Raw genomic sequence first — 21,922 nt, 5'->3', positions numbered from 1 at the left:
CCCCAGCCGGAAGTTGGCGGGAACGGGGAGAAGGGAGGCGGAGCCGAGGACGTTCCGGCGAGGGCGCCGCTTCGTGGCGGAGTCGCCGGCATGGGTCTCCGTCACTTGTTTGTTGTGGCCAGTGACCGCGCGTTGGTGTTCTCGCAGCTCCCCGCCCTCCGCAGGCTCAGCTGGCGGCTGCACCCTTAGTTATGTAAAGCGCCTCCCCGTGTTCTCGGGTCGGGCTCGCCCCCAGCGGCCGGTCCGGGAGAGCCAGGCCCGGGATCGCTTTGCCCCGAGCACCAAGTGCAGTCTTCATTGGGGAAGAGAGAGGGAGCACGCGGCTGCCTCTTGGGTTTGCATTCTGCGCAGGCAAAGGGACGTGCTGCCCCCTGGCGGCTGGAAGGCTGGCTTTCCGCAGCCCCGGCGGAAGCCGGCGAGCGCGGAACCTCGGGACTCGGGTCTCTCCTTAAATCTGCAGAAGCAGCCGGCCCCGGGGAGGCAGCGGGATTCGAACCCGCGATCTCTGGCTCCGGCGCGAGCGCTCTTTCCCAGCCGCCCCTGGGTCCGGCCAGCCCTCTGTTCCGGGGACAGGGACAGTCTGTTCCGGACCTGGGTCCCCAGCACAGATGATAGCACCGGCCGCACGAGGCCCGGAGGAGGGCCGGGCGGCGGGTGCGGCCCAAGCAGGGCTCCCTGCGAATCGCGTCCTTCCTTCCCTTCCTCCCGTGTCATGGGGAGGAAACCGGGGAGAGAAGCTGGCCAAGGCCCGCGGCTGAGGAGCGCGCTGGGAGCCGGCCTTCTCCGGGGCTGCCGGCTGGCCGCCGGAAGTCGCCTTCGCTCCTGGCCCCTCCTTTCCCTGGCGGCGCTGGGAGCCGGCCTGCACATTCCCGCCGCGTGGGGGTCCGGGGCGGGCTGTTCGCCGGCGGAAGAAAGTGGGGGCGGCCGTGTGGGAAACAAAGTATCACTACAGTGACGCTAAAAGAAAGCGTTTTCGGCTGTCCGAAACGTTGGCACGGGGCTGGTCCTCCGGTGACGGGGTTCGGCGCAACTCGGTGGGGCACCTCGTGCATGGCAGATCCTCTGGCCAGTGAGGCGCCGTAGAGGGGGAGTGCCCGCGGGTCTGGCTCCGAGGGGGCGCGCCGGGTCTCTCGGAGAAGGCTTTGGGACCAGGCTAGAGGAATCGGGAGGAAATGCCGGAGAGAGGGAGGAGATGAGGAAGGGAAGCTTCGGGGAGGAGACGAGACAGGGAGGTGTGGAGGGGACTTCGTGTCAAACGTGAGGAAATGGCCTGCTTAAATGGGGTGAGAGCGGGATGAGCTGGGAGTCCGGCGGGAATGGAGCAGAGAGGGCAGGAGCAGAGGTGATAAGGAATGAGGCTGCAGCCACACTTTTGGAGGGCCTTGCTTACTAGGCTGAGGAATTTGCGTTTTACTCGCCCAATATAGGGAGCCTTAGAAGGTTTTGGAGCAGGGAAGCAACAGGATCAAGGGTGAATACAACTAATTTTGCTGCCTGAACTCTGTTCTTGATTGGGTTCCCTCACCTTGAATCTGGTGGGCACAGTGTTTTCCAAGATAAAAGATTTAAGTGTGGGCAGCTAGGTGTCATAGTGGATAGAGCACCAGCCCTGAAGTCAGGAAGACCTGAAGTCAAATGTGACTTCAAGCACTTCACACTTCCCAGCTGTGTGACTCTGGGCAAGTCACTTAAACCCAATTGCCTCAGGAAATTAAATAGATAAATAAACAAGCAAACGGACAAATACATAAATAAAAATAAAAAAGATTTAGGTGACCAGAGAAAAAGAAAGAATGGTTTATTCAGACTGTCTGTGAGCATATGGCATTCTTTTTCATTTTGGTAGTGCATTGTTTATACTCAAAAATGGGTGAAAAAAAAACTGAGATTCACCAAACCATGCACAGCAGCTGAGATGGCATGTTTCAAAACAAAGCGTGATGATGAACAAACATCAGCTGTAGCTCAAGAGGCCTGTCAGCTGGTCAGAAGGGAAGCTACTGTGTGCTTCTTTGCTGATTGAATCAGAAACACTCAACTCAATACCCGGGGTCCCTGGATTTGGGCCACCCAGATTTCTCCCTAAATTGAAGATTGGTAAATTAGGCCATCCCATTTTTATATCTCTTGGAACCTTGGAAGAGAAGGAAGCCCCAGGAGTCATCAAGTCCAAAGCTTCTTAAACTGGGGGTTGTAACCATGTGGGCTCATGTAATTGAATGAAAGGGTCACAGACTTACGTTATCAGTTAATGTTTGATTTGTGTACCTATTTTACAAAACTATATCCCCAGGGTCACATAAAAAATTTTCTTGGGCAAAAAAGGGTCATGAGTGGAGAAAGTTTAAGAAGCCCTGACTTAGTCAATCCCCTGAGAAATATGAATGTCTGCAACAACATCCCAAAAGAAGGATGACCTTCGAGCTACCGCCCATCCCACCCCTCAAACAGCCCCATGCCATTTCGAGATAACTCAGATTATTAAGTCCTTTCTTATTGAACAAAATATCTTTTTTTCAGTTTCCACTTGGTAGTTCTCATTCCTCTCTCTGGGACAAGGCAGAGTCATCCCTCCTCCCCATGACTGTCTTCCAGATGGTTGAAGGCAGTCCAGGAGCCCACCCCCTTCTCTTCTCCAAAATAAACATCTGCAGTTCCCTCAGAGGGTATGGTCATCCAGACCCCAAATTGGGCATGCCATTCCTAAAATGAGGTCCCAGCATATGTCATCAGCTGGGCTCTGATGGGTGCTGAGTATTTAGGAGAGGATTCATGGTCTTGATGCTGTTGTCTCTGATTACCTTATTTTTAAATGTTGTCACAGGCACAGGCGCTGCTCTGAGAATGCTGGGAAACATCCTTTCCCCCCCCTCCCCCAAGTGGGAGAGCTCTTCCTGCCAAAGGACTAATTTAGTGTACTTTCATTTCTTGACAGGAGCTGATTGACATTAAGATGCTTCAGTGCAAGAGAGTTGTTAATGGTAAGCACAGGGCTCTTCCCTGGCTCTTTTTTGGAATGTTTTATATTTCATATTCAATTTGTGATGGCTGGTTTTAAATAGATTTTCATTTTTCCCATGTCACCCCCTTCCCTACTTTTTAATTTTTTTTTATTATTATACATGTAAATTAATTTTTAAATACACATTTCTTTACAAATCATGTTGGGAGAGAAAAATCAGAACAAAAGGGAAAACCCACAACAGAAAAAAAAAATAGAAAAAGAAAAAAAAAGTGAACATAACATGTATTGATTTACATTCAATCTCTATAGTTCTTTTTCTGCATGTGGATGGCATTTTCTACCAAAAGTTTATTGGGATTGCTTTGGATCACTGAACCACAGAGAAAAACCAAATCTTTCATAATTGATCATCACACATTCTTGCTGTTATTATATAAAATTCCTGGATCTACTTATTTCACTCAGCATCAGTTCATATAAATCTTTCCAGGCCTTTCTAAATTCAACTTTTTTATCTTTTTTTTAATAGAACAATAATATTCCATTACTTTCATATACCACAGCTTCTTCAACCATTCCCCTACTGAGGGGTTTCTACTCTTTTTCCTATTCTTTGCCATCACAAAAAGAGCTGGTGTTTTTGCACGTGGGTCCTTTTCCCTCCAAAATTTCTCTTTACTTTTAGAGGCAATTGGGGTTAAGTGACTTGCGGGGCTCAAACCCAGCCTCAGGTACTTAACTAATCCTGTGACTGGGCAAAGCACTTCAAGGCTTAACCTTAATCTTCTCTTCTGTCAAATGGGGTTAATAATAACACCTGCCTCCCAGGCTTGTTGTGAGGATCAGTTAAGATAATAACTGCAAAATGTTTAGCACAGTGACTGGCACAAAGTAGGTGCTAGAGGAATGTTTCTTCCTTTCCTCTTCCCTGATAAAAGCCTGCTTTTCTGTAAGAACTGCCAGCAGGTTGCCATTGTGTGTTACTGATATGTGACAAACTCACTTTCTCATTTTGTTTTTTTATCTTAAATTTCTATAAGATCAATCTGATTTCTGAAGGTGTTGATAAATGTGAAAAGTACTAGAAATATCTTTCATCTGTAGATATTAGGAAATACTACTTTGTGTCTGAAATGTAGTTGAATTTTATATAGAATTAAGAATGGTATGTTCCTGCTTGCCATCTGGGGGAGGGAGTGGAGGGAGGGAGGGGAAAAATCGGAACAGAAGTGAGTGCAAGGGATAACGTAAAAAATTACCCTGGCGTGGGTTTTGTCAATAAAAAGTTATTTTTAAAATAATAATAAAAAGCTTGGGAGCAAAAAAAAAAGAAAAAAAAGAATGGTGTGTTCATAGCTAATTGATGAAGTTGAAGTTTCTATCATGATTAGCATCGTGTATTCAGCCTTGTGGAATTCATGATGTGTAGGAAGTCTAAAGTTTTCCCCACTTAAGTTTATGCCTCATTTTAAGAAAATCCAGCATACAAAAACATGAATTTACAAATAGATAAATAGGATCATGACTGTGTCATAAAATAACCCATCACAGATTTTCTTTATTAACTTTCTATTCATTAAAATTTTATTTACATGAACTTTTTTTAAAAGAGAAGCACATTTGTTATTATTATTATATTAATATATTATGTTAATATATATTAACATAATATATTATGTTTTTAGAGCTATTAACAGCTCTAATCAAGGCAAAAAACCCTAAATTTAGATAAATAAGCTTCTCAAGTAAAAAACTAAAGAAAACAATAGAACATTCGACATATCTTTTGAAAATCTAGCATGCAAAAAATCCGTTACATGCTAAGTGATCCACACACAGTCTTGCTCTCAAGAGCTCAAAGCTCAATTTCAAGTTTTTCTTGTTTGTGCTTGTGACTTTATCCAGAACTGGCTGTATCTGTGATATTTTCTTATTGATAGGAGTTAGGCTATAAAGGATGGACAAGGGAGGATATTCTCAGTGTAAATAAGACATATAAGACATGCAGCATGTCAAAGGGCCCTTGGAGGGAAGCATGGACAACTGGGGGAACTAGGAAAGGCTAATATAGGAAATATTATTATCTGAGGTCAACCCTGAAAGAAGCTAGGGATTCTCAGAGGCAGAGATAAAGTAGGACCTCATTCCAATTGGACTTCAGTGAATCATTTACAGAGCACCTCCACTGTGCAGGGGTATACAATTACAAAAGTACCTGGTCTTAAAGAGTTTACTTCAATCAGTCAACATTTATTAAGTGGCTATTATGTACTAGGTGCTGTGCAAAGCACTGGGAATACAAGAAAAATAAAAGTTCTTGCCATTGAGTATCTCACAGTCTAATAAGGTAGACAACAGGCAGACAAATATGTACAAACAAGTTGTGTGTATAAACTGGAAATAAATAGGAAATAATTAAAAAGGGAAAGCACTAGAATTAAGAGGTATTGGGAAAGATTTCCTGTAGGAGATGGGATTTTTGTTGGGACTTAAAGGAAGCCAAGAAGTCAAGTAGGCAGAGTGGAAAAGGGAGAAAGAGCATTTCAGGCATGGGGGACAATCAGAAAAAATATTTGGAACCAAGGAGGGGTGTAACTTGTTTGTGAAACAGTAAGGAGCCTAATGCTGCTGGTTAAAGAATATGTCTCTGGGAGTGAGGCATGAGAAGTCTGAAGAGGTAGCAGGGGGCCAGATAGAGAAGGACTTTGAATCCCAATCAGAGAATAATGTTTTTACCTTGGAGAAACAGCCCATGACTGTATATTCATAAATGAGTCAATACAGTGGCAGAAACTAGGCATGGACCCACACTTAACACCATGCACCAAGATAAGATCAAAATGGGTTCATGATTTAGGCATAAAGAACGAGATTATAAATATATTGGAGGAACATAGAATCGTTTGCCTCTCGGACCTGTGGAGGAGGAAGGAATTTGTGACCAAAGAAGAACTAAAGATCATTATTGATCACAAAATAGAAAATTTTGATTATATCAAGTTAAAAAGCTTTTATACAACCAAACCAATGCAAACAATATTAGAAGGGAAGCAATAAACTTTAAAGAAGGGAAAGGGATCCGTATGTGCAAAAATGTTTGTGGCACCCCTTTTTGTAGTGGCTAGAAACTGGAAATTGAGTGGATGCCCATCAATTGGAGAATGGCTGAATAAATTGCGGTATATGAATGTGATGGAATATTATTGTTCTATAAAGAAATGACCCATAGGAGGATTTCAGAGAGGTCTGAAGAGACTTACAGGAACTGATGCTGAGTGAAATGAGCAGAACCAGGAGATCATTATATCAACAACAATACTGTATGAGAGGATGTATTCTGATGGAAATGGATATCTTTGACGATGAAAATATCCAACTCAGTTCCAATTGATCAATGACCAGAACCAGCTATACCCAGAGAAGGAACATTGGGAAATGAATGTGGACTACTTGCATTTTTGTTTTTCTTCCCAGGTTATTTTTACCTTCTGAATCCGATTTTTCTTGTGCAACAAGAGAACTGTACAGATGTATACACATATATTGTATTTAATATATACTTTAACATGTTTAACATGTACAAGACTGCCTGCCATCTAGGGGAAGGAATGGAGGAGGGAAGGGAAAAGTTGGAACAGAAGTGAGTGCAAGGAACAATGTTAAAAAGTTACCCATGTATATATTCTGTCAATAAAAAGCTATAATAAAAATAAATAAAATGAGTCAATACAGGATATGTGCAAAAGAAATACAAAGAAATAAGACAGGTGGGGCAGCACAAACAACTTAGGGCAGAAAGGCCTCGCAAAGGAACATCTGAGCAGAACCTTGAAGGGAGATCCAAGATGGAATGGACTGAGGTGGAAGAGCATTTCTAGCAGAAGGAAAAGCCTGTGCAAAGTGAATTCAGTTCAATACATAAACAATTTCTACCACAGAGCCAGATTCTGAATGAGTGACAAATGCAATTAATTGCATCTAAACTGTCAGGGAAAATGAAGAAACTGAAGTTCTTAGAATTTAAACATAGGAACAAGAGAAGGAAACTTATTCTTAGACAGAAGAAAAGTTTTCCAGAAACACTTTTTTTTTTTTTTTTTGGCCCAGATACCTTACTTCTAATCATGGAAGAATGCCAAAAGCATCAAAGCCTTAAAGCTATTGATTTAAAGTACATGTAAGTTTTGGACATGACTTGGCCTTAAAACCATTGAGGCTGATTTTATACTCTTCTGAGGAATCATCCTAAGATATCCTTTGGGCATATATGATGATTGATCTTCCTCCTGGATCATCAGAAAAGGTTAACACTGGCTAGTGGTGATTAACAGGAATAATAGCATGACAGAGAAGAGGAGGGGGCTCCCAGCATGGTAATTCCCTCCACTGCCTCAGCTTGGTATTGTCTGGGCTTAGTGCATAGAGCTGAGGGATGGACCTGAGGCACATTTAGAGCTGGCAGTGCTTTTTCCAGCCCCTTCATTTTACAGATGAATTTCAGAGAATTGAAGTCAAATCTTCCTGTGGGCCAGGTACTGTTCTGAGTACCAGATTTATCCTAGGCCTTCAAGCAGTAAGTAGCAAAGCCCTGCTTCCAACACAGGCCCTCCCTCACCCTTCCCCAACTCTAAATCTAAGATGCTTTCCAAACCCCCCCCCCCCCCGTCCCCCGTCCCAGAGAGTGGCTAGTATTTATTGTGTCACATTACCTCTAATAGAATTATTATTATGATAGCATTCCTATTACTAATTGTCATTAATGCTATTGGAATAAGCTTCAGTTATCAATCAGTAAAAATTAAACTCCTACAATATGTCAGGCACTGTGCCACTGAGGACACAAAAAGAAGCAAAAGACAATTCCTTCTCTCAAGGACCTTACCGTCTAATGGGGGAGACAAGAAGCAAACAATATATACAGGCAAACTATATCTACAATAAATAAGAAATAATTAACAGAGAAGTCACTAGAATTAAAAGGAGTTGAGAAAAGACTTATTGCAGAAGGTAAAATTTTGGTTGAGGAGTCAGAGCGGAGGAGGAAGAGTATTCTGGACTAGAAAATGCCTGGAGCTGAGAGATGGCCCAGAGTCCAACTTCACTCAGTCAGAATATATAGTGGGAGTATCTTATGAGAAAAGTAGAAAGATAGGGGTGGGCTCGGTAATAAAGGGCACTAGGGAGCCCCTGGAGTTTATGATTGGACCACTGTTTTAGACTTGGCACGTTAGTGGCCAGTTAAAGTGGGAAGAGACTCTGCTGCAGGCTATTGTAGTGCTCAGAGAGTGAAGTGAAAAGGGTGCCCCTGGGGATGGAGAGACTGTGGGGAGGGAATCAGCAGCTCTTGGCAACCAGGAATACCAGGGTGTGAGAGAATAAGGCATCCAAGAGGACTCCAGGTTTTTGAGCCTGCAGGGGGGAATGTCTGCCCTCTACAACCACAGGGAAGGGAGGAGGGAAGGAGGGCTTGGGGGAAGCATGATGAGTTGTATTTTGAACACATTGAGTTTAAGATGTTTCTTGGACACCCAGTTTGAGATGTCTAAAAGACACGTGGAGATTCACGAATTGAGGTCAGCAGAGTGGTTGGGGCAAGCAGAGGAAGATTTGAGAAGCATCCTTATAGTAATAAAATCCATGGGAGCAGACGAAATCACCAGTGAATCAATACGGAAGAAGGAGAGAAAAGCCTCTGAAACAGAACCCTGTGGGAGACCCATGTAGGGGGCAAAATCTGGAGGAGGAATTGTAGAGGAGACAGAGAAGGGCCACACAGAGAGGAAGGTAATATCCTGAAAACCAGTGTCAAGGAAGAATGGGTGAAAGAGCCCAGGAGAGTGAGAACTGAGAAAAGGCCATTGGATTCAGCAATGAGATCATTTATAACTTTGGAGAGAGCAGTGTCAGAAGAAGGATGAGATTGGAAGGGGATTAAGAAGAGAGGAAGAGGAGAGAAAATGGGAGCACCCCATTTTGTAGTTATTGCAGATAGATCAAGTACAGGGGTTTTGTGGTAGTTATCTACAGGATGGAGAAACATGACCAAGTTTGTAAGTACTAAAAGAACCATTAGACAGGGAGAGTTTGAAAATAAATGAAAGAGCAGGAATGACAAAAGGGGCAGTGTGGAGGAGATGGAATGGAATGGGATCTCCCAAATAGAGGGCTTATCCTTGATAAAAAGGAAAGAATGGCTGAAGACACCAGAGTGATAGGAAATGAGGAAGAAGGAAGAACATGGAGTTCATGGCGAATGACCCCAATTTTTTCTGTAAATTATGAGGCAAGTTCTGAGCAGAGAGAGTGAGTAGAGAGCTGAGGAGGTTTGAAGAGTGATTCAAAAGTTTGAAAGATCTGTTGTGGAGTAGGATAGTGAATTGATGAGAGATAAAATAAGATTAGCTGGCAGCAGGGGCTCAAATATAAATTTGTAGTGGACTCAGACTGATTGTGTGTTTCTACCTTCCTTTAGCTGTACATGTGTAGGAGTAAAGGTGACAAATGGCAGCAGGAGCAATTCAATGCTGAGGCTTGGCCAGATGTAATCACCATATACTAAAGAATCTAGGGATTCAAGTAAAGAGTAGAGATTTAATCAGTTCACTAAGGCATCAAGGTAGAAGAGGAAAAGTCTCTCATGTCAGGGAGATGACCTGGGAGAGAATTGACGGGTCTAGGGATTGGAGGTCACAGTGTGGACATTGAGTAGGGTTATCTGGAAAATTCCCTTGTATAGACAATCCAGTTCCACATGGTGCTGAGTCATTAAGATATTTCTGTATGTGAAAGTTGTGTCTTCTACCTGTCTATAAAATCTGAAAGGCAGTTACAGATCCATGTAAAATAATATGTTTTTCCTTAATAAGAATTAATTTTTGATCTGGAAGAGCCTTTAAAGTTCATTTATTCCCCAAACCTCATTGGACAGGTAAGGAAACCAGCTGCAAGATCATTGACTTAAGCATCCATTCTCTTCTTGTAACAATGATCCTTCGCTTTCATTTGATCAGTAGAGCCAATGAATATACTTCAACAACAAGATCAGTTCTAATGGATGCGGCTCTCTTCAACAATGAGAGGATTCAAATCAGTTCCATTGATCAGTAATGAACAGAACCAGCTACCCTCAGTGAAAGAACACTGGGAAATGAGTGTGGACCACAACATAGCATTTGCACTCTTTCTATTTTTATCTGCTTACATTTTTGTTTTTCTTCCCAGATTATTTTTACCTTCTTTCTAAATCCGATTTTTCTTGTGTAACAAAATAACTATATAAATATGTATACATATATTGTATTTAACATATACTTTAACATATTTAACATATATGGGACTATCTGCCATCTGGGGAGGGGGTGAAGGGAACAGAAGTTTTTGCAAGGGTCAATGTTGAAAAATTACCCATGTATAGGTTTTGTCAATAAAAAGCTATTAAAAAAAAAAAGAATAGCCAATGAGAAAATATTGTCAATAAGTATAAAGAGCTTTCTGTGTTCCAGGCATAGTGCTGAGATTGTTGTTCTTCTTTGATTGCATTACTTTTTGTTTTTTTCTTCTTTCCACACAGAGGTGCTGGATACCATTGACTTTGTAGCACCCAATGAGAGAGTAGTTTTCCGTACCTGTGAAAGAGAGCAGAACAAGGTCGTCTTTCAGATGGTGAGACTAAAGGCACTACCTCACTTGATTCAGCCCAATGGTTTCCTTCCCTCTCTCCATTATGACTTAGGATGCTCTTGCTAACCCATATTCTGAACATCACTTCTGCACTTTTGACAGCAAGACTATTATTTCTAAAATTTGCTTCATCAGTCAAAACATTGGCCATCTCTTATGGATCAACTGTGATAACATATGTAAAGCAACCTGCAGTCTCTAAAGTGCTGTATAAGTATCTATTGTTTATCATCATCATTGTTAATTATATCATGATGCCGTTGTGGTCTGTAAGGAACAAGTTGTAGTTTTTCTGAGAATTATAAACACATATTATAGTCCATTTTATTTGAGCTGGTGTATTTTTCTGTTTGAGAATTTAATTTTTATATACTTAAAAGGAATAACTCACCTGTTTGACATGCGTTATTTATCTTTAATCCCTGATATTCCTCACGACTCTTTTCTGGGTCTTCATATTATTCTCTTCTCTGTTTCTTACAGCCAAAATTGGGTTTTTACAGAGACTGATACCCAGATTTTTCCCTCAACTTGTAAAAGATAAGTTTTGGGGGGAGAGAATTTCTTCTCATATCTCTGCCTCTGGGAGGCAGCACAATGCAAGGAAATGCCCCTGGATTCTGGAGATGAGGGTCATTTCACACTTTACCACTTCCTCCCTGGGTGACTGTGGCACCTTAGTGAATCTCTTTTGTCTCAGTGTCCTTATGCTTTAAAGAAAAAGGTGAATGGGTGGGTAGCCTCCCTTCCATGCCGGGGTTTATAATCCTCCCTCTTTATTTTCTGATTTGAACATTTCACAAGTAGATCATCAATGCCCTTCCAGCCTTAAAAAGGGTCAACATCAGCTCCATCCTCTGGTTTTCAAATATTCTCATCCCTTTAAACAGTAATATTTATACAACAACTAATGACTCTGATGATCGCATCCTTGAAAAAGGGAACAGTAGCCAGATTATATTATGACTATACGCTTGGCAGGCTTGTTATTAATGTCTTATTTTTTGTCCCTAGGGATCTGCAGATGCGGAGCGAGCCCTTGCTGTGGCCAGACTTGTGTAAGTTCTGCCCCCCGTTTGTCATTTGTCTTTCTGACAGCACAAGGTACCTGAGGCACCTTACCTCTGCATCGGTATTTCAGACTTCCCTCCCACAGCTCTGACCCAGTGTGGGCCATTCCCCTTCTGGCCAGAGATGCCTCGGTCCCTCTGATGAACTTTAAAATCAAAGCCAAGGTACATGGCTACCCCTGGGACTGAGGGGCACCCGCAAGGATCCGAAGTGGCTGACCTGCCTTCTGAGCTGCATGGGCCAACTTTTCAAACGAATCTCTTCTAAGATACCAATTTGAGGGAGGCTTAGAGTCCCGCATACAGCAGCGTCCAATGGGCTGTTTGTAAACAAGTGTGGGGCTTGCAGATCCCTTCCTAAGTCAGGGCAGACTTAACTCCTTTTTCTGAACATGTAGAGTGTCTACTATTTATATACATGACACCAGGTAGGACAACCTGCTTTCTTCCCCTTTTGTGTGCTGGAAAGCCCATGAGTTGTCCTTGATCTTGGAGCCTCAGTTTCCCCTCTTTGCATAATGCAGTTAATCACCTGTTGTCCCACCAATTCTTGGGGCTGTGGTAGGGAAAGTGCTCTGTGAGTTACTGCATGGGCTCCAGGACGGCCCCTCTAGCCATAAAAGCTTTACCGTGGAGCTCCCAGAAAGCATGGTCTGCGTGGCTGATCGTCAGGCCGACAGCTGCGTTGGGTTCTGGGGGGCCTCCCCCATAAGGGCCATGGGGCTTTCCAGCTACAGCAGCTCCTGATGGTGCACTCCATTCCTAAAGCGGCTGGGGTCTGCCTTGGTTGGGGGCAGCCTGCACCAGAGGAATTGTGGATAGAAAAGGAAGTAGGTAATCATGGCTTCTACTGGAAAGCCCATGTGCCCATCCTTAAGGGGCAGCAGCTCTGGGCCCGAGTGGCTTTCAGCGGCCCCCCTGGAAAGGAAGCTCTCCTGGCTTGTGTCCTGGAGACTTAACGATTGATTGTGCACCTGAGGTCCTGGGGCACATGTGGCTTTGGAGGGTCTGACCTCAGCAGGGAGGGCTGCATCTTAGGTCTGGGGCAGAATAGCCAGGACTTCCTTCTCTCACCGTGATCAAGCACATGCTCAGTAGCAGAGCTCCTCAGCTTCCTTACTGCCTAATAAAGTTGTCATATGTGTCCCTGACGTAACTGAAGATCTCTGGGCACACTCCTGCTTGGAGAGGCTCGTGACAATGCCTTGTGCAGTCCTCCCACCAGTGCGGGCCGCAGCCCCTCCCCATCTTTCCCTCCATCTAGCGCCATTTTCTTCTGCATTCTTGGAGAAATCCTTCACAGAGGATCGCCCTGGCAATTTGCAGGGCTCCTTAGGGTCCTTTTATTTTCCTGGGAATACCAGTATAGTTCTCAGATGACCCTCTATTGCCTCTAATTGTTGCATGATTAGCCTGACTGCCCCCCTTGCTTTTTCTTACTTATGCTTTCTTCTTTTTTTGAATTAAAGATTTCTTTCCTTTGTTCCTTTTTTTCCATAGAGAGAATGATGTAGCTGGTATTGACATTAACATGGGTTGTCCAAAAGAATACTCCACTAAGGTAAACTGATATTTCCTTTTTGATTTAGAAATGTAGAATAAAACATGTGTGATTTCTATGTATTTAATAAATCCTTATACTTATTTTTTATTGAAAGTCATGAGTTCAGTTACATCTATTTCATCTATATCATCTGTTTTTGTCTTTGAAATGATAGTCCAAATGTGACACCCTGAGTGACTGAACTATCTGGTTCAACAGAATATGTTGTTCCATAGTCCCAACTCCATGGGGTAGGAAGATTTGTTTTCAATTACTTTAACAAGTACGTTTTACCTTTTGGGCTGTATAATGCTTTAAGTATCTTTTATTTTGTCTGGGAGGTACAAAGGTCAACAAACCAAGTACAATCTGATGGCCAAATCCAGCCTGTCACTTGTTTTTGTACAGCTTGGAAACCAAGAATATTTTTTACATTTTGAAATGTAATTAAATGTTTAAAAAAAACAAAAAAAAACAAAAACAAAAAACCTCATGTCTCAAGCTGTAGAGTCCAGCTTCATGTGGCCCTCGGGCTGTGGTTTGCTGACCCCTGGTATAGCTTCGTGGAAGGCAAGGGTCTGGACAGCTGGCCTTGCACACTGCCTGGCAATGTGGCTCTGGGCCAGCAGCTTTTCTGCTTGGAACTTCAGCATCCTCAGGTGGTTGCGAGGCTTGATTGAGATAATGTACATAAAGCTTGAAAGTGCTCTCTGGGTCAGTTAGGTTAAGGATAATGTTCCTTCTGAGAACTCTTGGGACCATCTTCTAGCTCTTCATACCTGTCGCCTGTGACCAGATTAGAGTCTCAAGTCTCAGCTGCAGGTGGTCACTCAGGACACATCCACTGGCATCATAGATTCGGCTTGAATGAGTCTTTACAAGTTTAATTATCCCTCTGATACTTAATCTGTCTTCCTCAAATGTAAAAACTAAAGAATAATTATATCAAATAAATCTTTTGAATTGTCCCATGGGCACTCATTAATTCTTGGCACATGTGTTAGAATAATTCCTGCTTGAATTCTGTCCCTCCAATCCCCCATACTGCCATTATGGGGCAGCATGCTAGGCGAGTCATTGGTTTTCACAGTTTTAGATGCTTCATAAGGCTAATGGCCTCCATTAGTTAGAGCTTGAATTGGATTTGATGTCATAGGTTGGGAAAGAGGAGAAGAGAGCTTATAAAACCTTAGACTTAGGATGTTTTAGGTGGACAAGGGAGAAACAACACTGGGCAGGTTGACCCCTCCAGGCCTTCCATTTGTTTTTGTTTTTAATACTTTTCTTACTTACTATGGGATTCAGCTGCACTGTCTCTCAAGCCCGTATATTTTTAGCTCTAACGTGGGCTTTTCTTCTAAATGCAGAGGAGGTATTAATGAAGAGTAATGCTGTCCTTTGATGATAACTTGCTCAGAAGTAGGTCCTTTGCAAGAATGAAGATAATACTGAGAGCCAGTAGGTGTATTGGTTGTAATAGATCTTTTCTCATGTGCTTTTTCTTAAGGGAGGAATGGGAGCAGCACTTCTGTCTGACCCTGACAAAATTGAGAAGGTGAGTGAGTAATTCACACGTCCCTAACCTAGACCACATCATATTCCTGCTAACCTTCTTCAGATTCCAGAAATTACCTCAAATAAAAAGCCTGCCATCTGTTCCCAGCTTGGACAAGATGTCAGCCAAGGTCCTGACCCTTCCCTCACCATATCTTTCTCTGTGCACACTGGGCAAATTGGGTGAATTCCAAAGCTTTCCTACTTAAGTTCACTGCTAGTCTGGACATTTATTACTATTCTTAAAGTGTTCAGACTTCATCTAAATCTGAGATAGAACCCCCCCCCCCCCTCCCCAGAGCTATTATGCTACCAGAGAGATAATCGTAACAGCTTGTGGAGAGGCACTTCAGTTCAGTGGATAGACCCATCCTCAAGCCCTGCCTTTGTGACCAGGACATCACCCAACCTCTATTGCCCTGGGCAGCACTGGGAGAGTATAAACCACAAGGGAGATATTAATGCATTTGCATTTGTTGGGCAAAATGTCTTTTGGATATCTTGTTTCATCCTCACAATAATTCTGTGAGGTGGTAGGTGCTGTTATTTTCCCCATTTTACAGATGAGGGAACTGAGGCAGGGGTTAGGTGGCTTCCCCCATAGTGGGGCCCGATTTAAACTCAGGTCTTTGTAACCCCAAACCCCAATGCTCTACCTACTACCTCCCCTAGCTTCTTAGAAGCAAGGAAAAAAATCATAATCTCTTTTTTGACCCAAAGAACAGTGGAAAGCTAGCTGATGGCAGGGGGTAGAGCACAGGAAAACCTGGGTTCAGACTTGACCTCGGGCACCAGCAGCATATCTTTGAGCAAGTCTTGTAACTTTTCTTAGCCTGTGCCCTCATTTGTAAAATGGGGATAATAATAGCACCCCCTCACAGGGAAGTTGTCTGGATCAAATGAGATGCTATTTGAAAGTCTTAAAATGTTATGTAAACACTGGCGTTGATGATGGTGATGATGGCTGCAGTGATGGGGATTGAGCATAAGTCGTACAGCCCGTCGCTAAGGCTGTCCGGGCATGCGAACAGGGTGAGATGTCAGGGGGATGCATGAGCAGGAGGGTCAGAGGCGTGACTGGCTGTAGGGGGCCGGGGCCTAGACCCTAACAGAAGGGAATAGCAGGCCCAGGGCTGCAGAGGGCGCGGAGGAGGCGTCCAGGGGATGCAGGGCCGACCACAACGCCCCTTCTGCCTCTCAGAGAGGCTAGTTCCTGGGGTTATGCAGGTCTCGTTCTCACATCTTAAACAACTTCTGTAACAACTTGCTGTTTTTAACTAAGGAACTAACAGATTATATTTCTCCCCCTCTCTGTAGATTCTGAGTACCCTTGTTAAAGGGATTTGCAAACCAGTGACCTGCAAAATTCGGATCCTTCCATCGGTAAACACAGTTCCTTACATTCAGAAGAGCTTGTCTAACTCTAATGAAGTTGGGGGGAGGAGGGAGGTGGCAGGAGGAGATGATTAGATGGTAAGCTCCTTGAGGGCAGGGGCTTCTTTTACTGCTTCTTTGTAGCTCAGTGTCTGGCTTGTAGTAAGGCTTAATAAATGTTTATTAGGTTGGAGTTGGGGAAGGTAGACAGAACAAGCTGAGGTCCCTTGTGGGTTAGGTGACAGTCATCCAGTTCCCACAAAAATTGAGTATTTTGCCCCTTCTTGGTCACCTTCCTTAGCTTGAAGAAACACTGAATCTTGTAAAGCGGATAGAAAGAACAGGGGTGGCGGCCATTGCAGTCCATGGCAGGTAAGTACATCTGATGGGAAAGGGGAATTTCTAAGGATTCTCTTTTCATTGGCTCACGGGGGAGAAGGGACTTCTCCAATGGGGCAGAGCTGGGATTTGAACCCAGAACTGACTCCAGTTGTCAAGGCCTTTCCTTTGTCCTGCACTGCTTGTTAGGGAAAAGGAATAGGTCCTTCTGCATCATCAGGCCAGGTGAGCTCCCCTGTCCCTCAGCACAAAGCTCCAGCCTTACACACTCATAACTCTTGTTAGTAAGGATTGAATGAGCTTAGCATGCTCCTCTCAGCTATATAATAGGAAGAGTTCTTTCTTGTTTACCATCGTGGACATTGTTTCTCCATTTTTATTCAGGCTTCTCAGCTGCACTCAGGTGAGCAGCCAAGCTCATGAGACCCTAAAAGCTCCTACTACAGGTGGGGTCCTTGGGGGTCCCACAATCTTGAGATGGCTCAAATTTAACAGAACACCCTAACAGAAGGAAACCAGGGGCTTCCTTCTTCTGAAGATGAGTTTATAGTGCAGAAGGGCTTCTCTGGTCCCCTGTTGTACAGAACGCTCTCTGTGTTGTCCTTGTCCTTGGGCGCTATAGGGCCAGGAGCTTCGCATACAGAATGTAGCGCGGTGACACCATTAGGACCTGCTTGGGTGGACAAGGCTGTTGGCCCAAATTTGCCAATTGCCTTTCTTTTGCCTTTTTCTTCCATGGTCACTTACCACAAGTCTCAATGTCTGATTTGGGCATCCCTTAATAACCAGTGCCCCTCTGGGTCATCACCAGTCAGTCATCTTCCCCAAGCCAAGACAAAATGGATGTTTTCCAAGAAAAAACAAGGAACCATCTTGTTGAGCCTTTGAGCCTCTTGACTCACTCTTGTAGTTTCCTGCCTCTTCCCTGGGTGGTGGTGCTCTCCTGGGGAAGGCTGCTCCCCCTGTGCTGGCTTCTGGATGGCAGAGGATCTGCGCAGCCTCTCGGAGACTGGGGGAGTATAGAAAAAGGTCATCTTGGAGCAGCCATAAATATAGCACCTTGTCTGACTCCTGGTGAATGAGGCAGCCCTGCTCTTTGCTTCATAATCAAAGAGCTCCAAAGCCAAAGGGGCAGTCCTGAAAAAGACTTACCCTCCGAGATGTGTGCCTCCTGGAATGTGATCTGTAACCAGCACAAACATTACCATTTGATTTCACCTCTGTGTCAAAGGAGAAATCATTTACAATTAGTCTTAAAGCATTGAGAAACTTCAACTTTCTTATTGTCATTTTCACCGATAACCATAAATAACTGAGTGATCAGGATCATAATAGGCCATAAGAGATGCTAAGTAGAAAGCTATTTTCTTTAACTTAGCTAACTGAACTATTATATTATCGAATGTCTGAGTATGTTGTATCTCTAATTGAGCTCGATTCTTAGGCCAGAAGTGTTTTGTAATTCACTGGGAGTACTTGTCTATGAGAACTAAGGCTTCAGATGATCTGTGGGTCCCACAGGTTTAGGAGCTGAGTGATGAGGCTCTAGCGGGCCGTTGGGTGGGATCTCTGACTCACATAGACCCCTGGAGTTTCCTGATGAGTAGTGGCCTGGGGTTCTCAGGGGCTAGACTAGGACATTATGGCTGGCTGCAGCAAGCTGCAGTGAGAGCACAGAGAAGCCTCTGAAGCACTTAGCTCGTCTCTACTGAACCTCCCAGGGGTCCTGCAAGAGGAACATTTGGGTTTCCTCATTGGGCAAATGGGGAATTGAGCCCGTGAATGATCATGTATGGTTATGCAGCTTATTTTCTTCTGTCAAAGGCAAAATTTGAACCCAGGTCATCTGCCTATAAGTCAGACACTTTTCCCACCATAACTCGCTGCTTCCTACCAAAATTTCTCTGTCATCCAAAGGCCCATCCACAGTACTATACTAATTTTTGAATGTTCTGACTAGTGGTCTGTTTGTGTCCCACAGACCAGGAGACCCAATATTTGACCATTGTGCCATCTGTATTCAACCTCCAAGGTTGAAAAGATTAATGAATCCAAAGCGATCTTGATACAGAACCAATACAATAAGATAGAAGGTTCTAGGGTCCTCTCTCCCCAGCTCCTCAGAGAGTAATTCCAGAGCTTTATTTTTTTGTAGCTTCTGTCCAGAGATGTGAGTCACGTCCATCTTGTTCTCTCCCCCACCACCAGGGTGCCTTTACTCTTGCCCCACGTTGATGTTGTGCTGGGGAATCTGGGACTGCCAGCAGGAGCATTTGCACAGAAGCACCCTCCACTTCGCAAGGTGCCTTCTGCTTTCATCAGGGGTCAGGCTCTCCAGGAAAAACATGGTTGTGTTACCTGACAACCCAGAGAAAGTTTTGGGTGTGTTTTGTTAACTTTGGTGTTTTCTCTCCCTTCTTTTGTTGTAAAGGAAGAAGGAAGAGAGACCTCAACATCCTGTCCACTGTGATATTATCAAAGCCATTGCTGAAGCTGTCTCCATTCCAGTAATAGCTAAGTAAGTTTTTCTCATTTATCAGTAATTCACTGTGATCCAAATTGGACCTGGATGCTAGCCCATGGAAATTTATCTGGGTAACAGAATGCATTTTGTAGGAATGGGTCTCCTCTTTCTGTCAACATGAAAGCACAGGTTACCACTTATTTTAGAGACAGGGGCCAAGAGTTTGAGAAATCACATGCCTAGTGTGAACATCCTCCGGGGATCTCTTCTGGGTTTCGAGTGGCTCCCAATTCAGTTCTGTCCTGCCTTTTGCAAACCCAGGAATTGTTCCAGGTTCTCCCTTTTTTGGCTGCCACCACTTATTCTTCCAAGTGAGGTTTTCCCTCTTCCAGCATCCACTAAACAGGATCCAGCTTTTCCCTGTGTCTATGAAGAGATTTTACTACTTTCTCTGACTTTACTACCAAACTATTTAAGTTGTTTTACTACTGTGAGGGAAACATGTTAGAAATTGCAAGCTTGGGAAAGTTGAAAGAAATTGCTGCTGTAGACCTATCTGTCTTTCAGCCCCTTTCTTTAGCTCCTTCACTACATCATCCTTGTCTTGCCCCCACCAAGCTCCTTTTTTGTTCTGAGACTCATGGTCTAGGGTTTTCCTTTCCATCCCATATAAGGAGGTTTTACATCTCAAAGGAAACTCTAGGCTACCATCTCTGTTACAATATCTTGCCATTCCACCAAAGACATCCTTTTAGTCACTCCTTGAAGCAAGGTAAGGTTGTAATGTAAGACAGGAGGGGTAGGTAGAGGAACAGACCGGATGGGGGGTAAAGTTGGTGATGGGGGGAGGCCAGAACCAGGGAAGCTGTCACATCAAAGCACTAAGTCAGCAGGTGGTGGGCAAGAACTGGAGAGTAACAGGATTTAGGGGTAGTGTGTACAGTGTATTAGGGAGACCTGCAACAAACCTGACATTAGTATGGCAGGACAAAAGCCAAAGATGTGTCCTTCCTCCCCACCCCACCCCCAGCCTGCAGGTGGGACCATGGGAGCCATGTTTGGGAACCGAATGTCAAGTCAGCTTGGCTGAAAGCAGCAGCTGCTGGTCTCAGACCTAGTTAGGGTGACTGGTCCTCTCCAAGAGGGAGTTGGAGGTGCTTTTGGGAAAACAGAAATCCCCTCCTGGTGCCCACTCTTGGCCCCTGATGCAGGCATCCAGGTCTGGTATTTATGACTTTCATCCTTATCGCAGAAATGTCAGAGGTGGGACCGTGGGTGTGGGCGTGTGATAAGCCAGCTGCTCAGGGTGTCTGGCTGCAGCCTACCAAAGTGGCCTGTGGCTGCCATATCCCTGGATTCCCTGTTGTCTTGTCCCCCACAGGGACTCTCGCAGCTCTCAGGCGGGGAGGTTGCCCAGCACTACTCTCTTGGGGGGGCAGTTCACATAATTGCATATAGCGATAACTCCCTGTGTTGGCTTTCAGTGGAGGATCTCACGACCACATCAAAGTATATTCAGACCTAGAAGCCTTCCGGCAAATGACTTCAGCATCTTCCGTGATGGTGGCCCGCGCAGCCATGTGGAACCCATCCATCTTCAGGAAGGAGGGTCTGCAGCCTCTGGAAAGGATCATGCAAGAGTATATAAAATATGTAGGTCTCCTTACTTGTCAAAACAGTCATAGAGATGTTGGAAGGGACTTTAAGGGTATTGTCCAGAAGTGGAAACAGGCCTTCACTACCAAAGTACTTGTCCAAGGTGATAGAGGTAATTGTGGAGCATTGGTCCTCTACTTTACTCACCCTCACCTTTTTCCATTGTACTCACTTACCCATCCACCCCAGTCCTGTGTGTGTCTGTGTGTGTGTGCGCTGATATTTATGTTGTGCTTAAAGCTGCCAGATTATTTTATTTATACATTATCTCACCTTTTCCCTGTTCATCATACTGCCTCAGGTTAAAGCTTTTTTCTTAAAATTCTTTTCATTCAGGAATATCATATTAATCTATACCCCTGGCCTCCTGCTCTCAAATTTTTTCTTTTCTTAGTTTTTTAAATATTGCTTTTTATCTTTCCTCTGGTTGACTCCACTAAAACAGGGAAGAGACTAAATGAAAGGTCAGTAGAACTGTTTACAGGACTGGCCAAAGACTCAGTTGTTCACCTCAGTAAAGTTTTGTATCTATCTTTTTTTTTTTTTTTTTTTTTTTTTGAAAGAAAGAAAGAAAACATAATTTCTGCCCCAGGAAAGATAGTAATATTTAGTAGTAGGGAGAGAAGGAATGATATAGACATGAATTTTTATAGCACACACAGAATAAACAGCTGCAACAGCAGATTATCCCACCCACAATCTAAGAGTAAATTATGGTAGAATGACCAGAATAGAGGGGTAAGCAGGGTAGAAAGGGTTAACCTAACAGCTGTTGTGGACAAAATTATCTCCATGGCAATGTATCTTTGGGCCATTAATCAAAACCGTTTCTAAGAACCTACTGCTTCATTCCCAGAATATTTTAAACCCATGAGCCAGGAAGGTGAGATTGAGAGTTAGCTATTCCTAAACCAGTTTCCCTTGGGGGGGAGGGCTGGAAAGAGCTGCCAGATGCAGTTATAAATAAATCCTTAATGAGCATAACTAGGTGAGGGGCAAGGGGATAACATTTGAGCCAGAAAGGAGGTTGCTAAAATGTTGTGTCTGTATTGCTTTCATCCCACTGACAGAGGGACCATAACCATATCTTTGACTTGAACAGTGACACAAGTTGGCCGAGTACTGGAGTACTGAATGGTTCTGAGTGACAGAGGGTTACTGGGCCCAGTCTGGAAAGTCTGGGGCAGACCCGTGTTCAACAAGGCCAGTCCCTAAAGCCTGAGGTGGCGTGGCGTGTCCACTCCTGAGCTCAACTTCCTCCCATGGAAAGTCAGGGA

At 44.0% G+C, this 21,922-nt stretch overlaps 1 protein-coding gene across 5 annotated transcripts in view; it reads left to right on the top strand.

The window, feature by feature from the left end:
- Positions 1–21,922, top strand: part of DUS2 (dihydrouridine synthase 2) — a 61,086-nt gene that overhangs the window by 24,038 nt on the left and 15,126 nt on the right. For 3 of the 5 annotated variants that reach the window (XR_004231644.1, XM_031950228.1, XM_031950230.1), the window contains 9 exons: positions 2,936–2,981; positions 10,536–10,627; positions 11,660–11,703; positions 13,216–13,276; positions 14,766–14,813; positions 16,130–16,195; positions 16,488–16,558; positions 18,957–19,043; positions 20,474–20,642. Coding sequence is in view for 4 of the 5 variants with exons in the window: in XM_031950228.1 (XP_031806088.1) it covers positions 2,936–2,981; positions 10,536–10,627; positions 11,660–11,703; positions 13,216–13,276; positions 14,766–14,813; positions 16,130–16,195; positions 16,488–16,558; positions 18,957–19,043; positions 20,474–20,642 (684 nt within the window). In the remaining variant the exon portion in view is untranslated. Of the gene's footprint in view, positions 1–19; positions 1,035–1,729; positions 2,667–2,935; positions 2,982–10,535; positions 10,628–11,659; positions 11,704–13,215; positions 13,277–14,765; positions 14,814–16,129; positions 16,196–16,487; positions 16,559–18,956; positions 19,044–20,473; positions 20,643–21,922 lie in introns of those variants that run through there. The other 2 variants (XM_012540330.3, XM_031950229.1) reach the window with 2 other exon arrangements.

The sequence above is a fragment of the Sarcophilus harrisii genome, chromosome 2, assembly GCF_902635505.1.
Source record: "Sarcophilus harrisii chromosome 2, mSarHar1.11, whole genome shotgun sequence".
Lineage (NCBI taxonomy): Eukaryota > Metazoa > Chordata > Mammalia > Dasyuromorphia > Dasyuridae > Sarcophilus > Sarcophilus harrisii.
This window is presented reverse-complemented; position numbering and strand designations above follow the sequence as displayed.